Source organism: Entamoeba invadens (genome assembly GCF_000330505.1).
Source record: "Entamoeba invadens IP1 unplaced genomic scaffold scaff_1105074724699, whole genome shotgun sequence".
NCBI classification, from domain to species: Eukaryota; Evosea; order Mastigamoebida; family Endamoebidae; genus Entamoeba; species Entamoeba invadens.
Window position 1 is genome coordinate 25,881 of NW_004440231.1, and position 4,269 is coordinate 30,149.

General features: G+C 28.8%; 2 protein-coding genes across 2 annotated transcripts; one reads left to right on the forward strand and one right to left on the reverse strand.

Annotated features, from left to right (window-relative positions):
• Positions 1-2: 2 nt before the first annotated feature.
• On the forward strand, positions 3-1,928 carry EIN_514490 (protein kinase, putative; the record flags this gene model as incomplete). Its single annotated transcript, XM_004255374.1, has 1 exon — positions 3-1,928. A coding segment is annotated over one exon (1,926 nt), but the record flags the coding sequence as incomplete, so codon positions are not given.
• Positions 1,929-2,595: 667 nt separating this feature from the next.
• On the reverse strand, positions 2,596-3,708 carry EIN_514500 (hypothetical protein; the record flags this gene model as incomplete). Its single annotated transcript, XM_004255375.1, has 2 exons — positions 2,596-3,119; positions 3,219-3,708. The coding sequence occupies 2 exons, from the start codon at positions 3,706-3,708 to the stop codon at positions 2,596-2,598; spliced, it is 1,014 nt and encodes a 337-aa protein (XP_004255423.1).
• Between the last annotated feature and the right edge of the window lie 561 nt (positions 3,709-4,269).

The window sequence follows — 4,269 nt, forward strand, 5'->3', positions numbered from 1 at the left end:
GTGTGAGATGTGAATACCCCTGTACACAATGCTCTAATTTGACATACTGCACAAAGTGTGATGCATACTCGTACACCAAGAATGGCAAGTGTTTCGAAATCAATGAGATACTGAATGTGTGTGATGTGATGATGTCAACATTCGAGGGGTGTGTTGTGTGCAAAAACGGGTATTTGCGATCAAGTGATGGCAAACAATGTGTTAGATGTGACGCATCTTGTAAAACGTGTTCAAATGATGGGGATTGTGTGGTTTGTAGTGATGGATATTACAGAACTCCAAACAACAACACTGAGCTGTGTAACCCACAAACAGAATTAAACAACTGTTTGAACAAAACAACGAGTGAGTGCACACTATGTGAAGATGGTTTTGCACTGAAAGACAATTTGTGTCACAAATGTGGTAAAAATTGCACATATTGTGATGACACTTTTGAGTGTTCAAAATGTGGTGATAACAACATTTTAAAAGAAGGCGTGTGTGTTCACTTTTCTCAAATATCAAACTGCATTTCATCACAAAACTCCCTTTGTTGGGAGTGTACAGATAACTACAAGTTAAGTGACGACAAAATTGAATGTTTTATAAACACGAATTATGGTATCGTTGTTGGTCTTCCAATTGTGTGTGTAATTGTACTTGTTGTTATAATTGTCACAATTATAACAATTGTTGTTTTGTTTGTGTTGAGAAAGAAAGATAACAAACACACTGAAAATATTTGTGTCTTCAAGATGAGTCGCTCCAATATTAAGATGACCAAATTTGATGGCGACATTCTATCAAACAAAAATGAAATTTCATTTGGTGATGAAAGTGACAAAATACAAATTGAGACTGAAAGTCGTGAATTGTTGTGTGTTGGCAATTCGTCTAAAGGTAACGTGAAGATTCAAATCACAACAAAAGACAAATGCGACAAATACAAAATTCGGACAGAACCAAAAATAGTGACTTTGAAAAGCGGATTTGCATGCGAATTTGAAGTCTTTATAACGCCATATTGCACAATGGATTTGAGTGATGAAGTTGTGATTGTATCACTTGATTTACATAGTGGTAAACAAAACACAACTTTTATTAACATCAAAGCACTGGTGGAGCAATCAACACGTCTTGATTACGACGAAATCAAAACTGAGAAGAAACTTGGCGAAGGCTCTTTTGGTATTGTCTTCAAAGGAACTTACAGAGGAAATGTTGTTGCAATCAAGAAGATGAAACAAGTTGACAACTCAAATAAAGAAAATACAATTGAAGAATTTAAAAAGGAAGTTGAAATGCTTGATAAATTTAGAAGTGAGTACATTGTCCACTTTTATGGCGCCGTGTTTGTACCAAATAAAGTGTGTATGGTCACAGAATTTGCTGAATTTGGAAGTTTAAAAGATTTAATGAAACATAAAACAAGTAATGAAGTTGACATGAAAATTCGAGTAAAAATGATGAGAGACTCATCAAAGGGAATTTTGTATTTACACGAAAATGGGATCTTACACAGAGACATTAAACCAGACAATATTTTTGTGTTTTCATTAAATGAAAATGACAAAGTGAATGCTAAATTGACTGATTTTGGAAGTGCCAGAAATATCAACTTATTAATGACAAACATAACATTCACAAAAGGTATCGGAACACCAGTGTCCATGGCGCCTGAAGTTCTGAAAAAAAAATACACGAAAAGCGCAGACGTCTTCTCGTTTGGTGTTACTATGTTTGAAGTGTTTGGATGGTGTAAAGCGTACCCACTTGACACATTTAAGTTTCCATGGAAAATAGCAGAATTTGTTATATCGGGGAAACGTCTTGAAAGAAAAGAGAATATCACAGAAACTCTGTTTAAAGGGATAGAAATGTGCTGGGTACAAGAAAAGGCAAATAGAGGAACTATTAATAACATAATAAATTTACTCACTTTGTAATGTAATGTGATTATACTGTTGAGTTTTTTGAATGTGAATATAATATCGTCTAATAGTGTCAAAAATGAATAATCATATTAACCCTTTGAGAATCGAGAAAAAATATTTCTTTTTTTAAAAAAACGGGTTTTTATCTCCCCTGTATGTATTAATTCGCATATTTATTAAACATACAATTTATAATTAATTGATGCTTTATTTTGATTTTAATTATTTTGTAACAACGTTGTTATGATATTGTTTGTTTGAAACCAACTTTTTGTTTAGAAATCAAAAATAAATAATAAAACAAAATCATTATTTATTATATTGAAATTATAAAATAATACCAATTGTTAACTTTATAATTCGAAGTTAGTCGTTAAAAAGTTGTAATAAGTATTTTAGTTGATAATATTCTATTTTAAAAACTAAGAAAACTGTTTTAAAATATTTTCAAATAAAATTTTCTTACTTTTTAATCCAAAATGTCAGAATTTTGTTTGTAATACAATTTGATTTTGTTTGAAATCTTTCAACATTCTATTTAATTCAAATGTAATTGACTTTTATTTGTGTTTTTAAAAATGTATTGTTAACTGGTACATTGTTTTATGATAAACTTTATAACAATTGTAAAAAACAAAAATATATTTAAAAAACAAAAGTTTAAATAATTTTGATATGTTTAACACACTTTATGATCAACTTTATGTTTTAGTACCGGAGAGCAATGACTTGTTATATTTCTTAACATCTTTTTCTCTGCATCATACTCCAAATCAAATCCTCCAAAGCAATTTCTTTGTGTACACAATTCCAAAGTCACGTTTTCTTTTTGGTAATAATATGAATAATATACCATATTGTGTACTGTCTGGTCGTGTCCCCAAATCTGCCATTTCGTATTATTTAAATTATCTACCATGAGATTCAAATAATTTATTATTCTATCAGTTCCCCCAAGCATTAGACCGACATTTAAATTGAGTGAGCTGTTATTTTTATACTGATCTGCTACATTTATGCCATACGTTTCTTTCATCCACCTGTGTAAATGTTTTTGTTTAAAATCCAAACACTTCAAATTTTTGACTCCACACTCTGCTTCAAATATTAAATTGTCTGATGAAAATGTTTGAAATGTGTCTGCAAATATGAAAACGTCCCTGTGATCAGCTATAACTATTCTATCATATTTTTCTTGATTATCTGTAACGTACTTTTAAAAGGCAAAGTACTTTAAAACTGGGTGAAGGCACTTTTCAATATAAGTGACATTTGGTATAAATCCTTTCTGTATTTCAAAACCATAACTTTTAGTGATATTTTCAAAGTCTTTGTTTTCTTCTCCTGGTAGTAAAAGAACAAGTCTCTTGGCATTTGGAAAAGAGTCGTTTGCCAGTGCCATTATAGTTGTTATTTCTTTCTTGTTATTTAACCAATATTTGTTTTTATAACCCGAAAAGCCAACAGCAATAAACAAATCCCTTTTGTTGTTTGCATGGTATTTGAATATTTCTCTGCACTTTCCATCATAATTAAAGTTACTCATATTAATTACCTTGTTTGTATAAGTTGGTTGCGTAAATTTGAAAGTATATACATCATTTAACTCGTTGGGTTTTTTCATTTCTGAACTAATAATTGGAGTGTCATTTTTGATCACCTTCAAAATACCATTCGTGTTTACACTATAACAATACACAAAAAAATAAACAATAATACAAATTGGAGTGCGCTTATAATAAAGAGGGTGACTTGATTCATTGGAATTAATTGGTATTTGTTTATTTAACATTAAGATTATTTTAACATAAAAAATTGTGACTTAAAACAATATTTGTCATAAAATATATTACAACAAAGTATCAATCACTATTATGTTAGTTCATTCAATTTGTGTATTTATCATATATTTCATTTGTTATTGATGTAATTTTATAAACAAATTATTTTTAAATGACAAATTTTAATTAATATATCAATTTGTTTTATCACGTTTTGTTAACATGATAAAATTTACTTGAAATTGTAAAAAAATTCAAGGAATAAATATGTGCAATTTAATTGTTAATAAATCATCAATTATATATAAAATTTTTGTTTCAACAAAACATTACACTAATTTATGTTTTTTGTTGTTAGATATAAATTTTATAAACAAGTGACGTTTAAAAGCCGCTAATTAATTTAAATGTAATGTGTTAACACTTAAAAAACATCTTTTTTCTTTGAAAATTGTTTTTGCATAAAATGTTTTTGAAATAATTACGTTTTGAAATATAATTTTACTTATTCAAAAAAAAGTGGGAAAATGTGAATTGTAATACACACGAAAAAAACCTGATAAACAAACAAA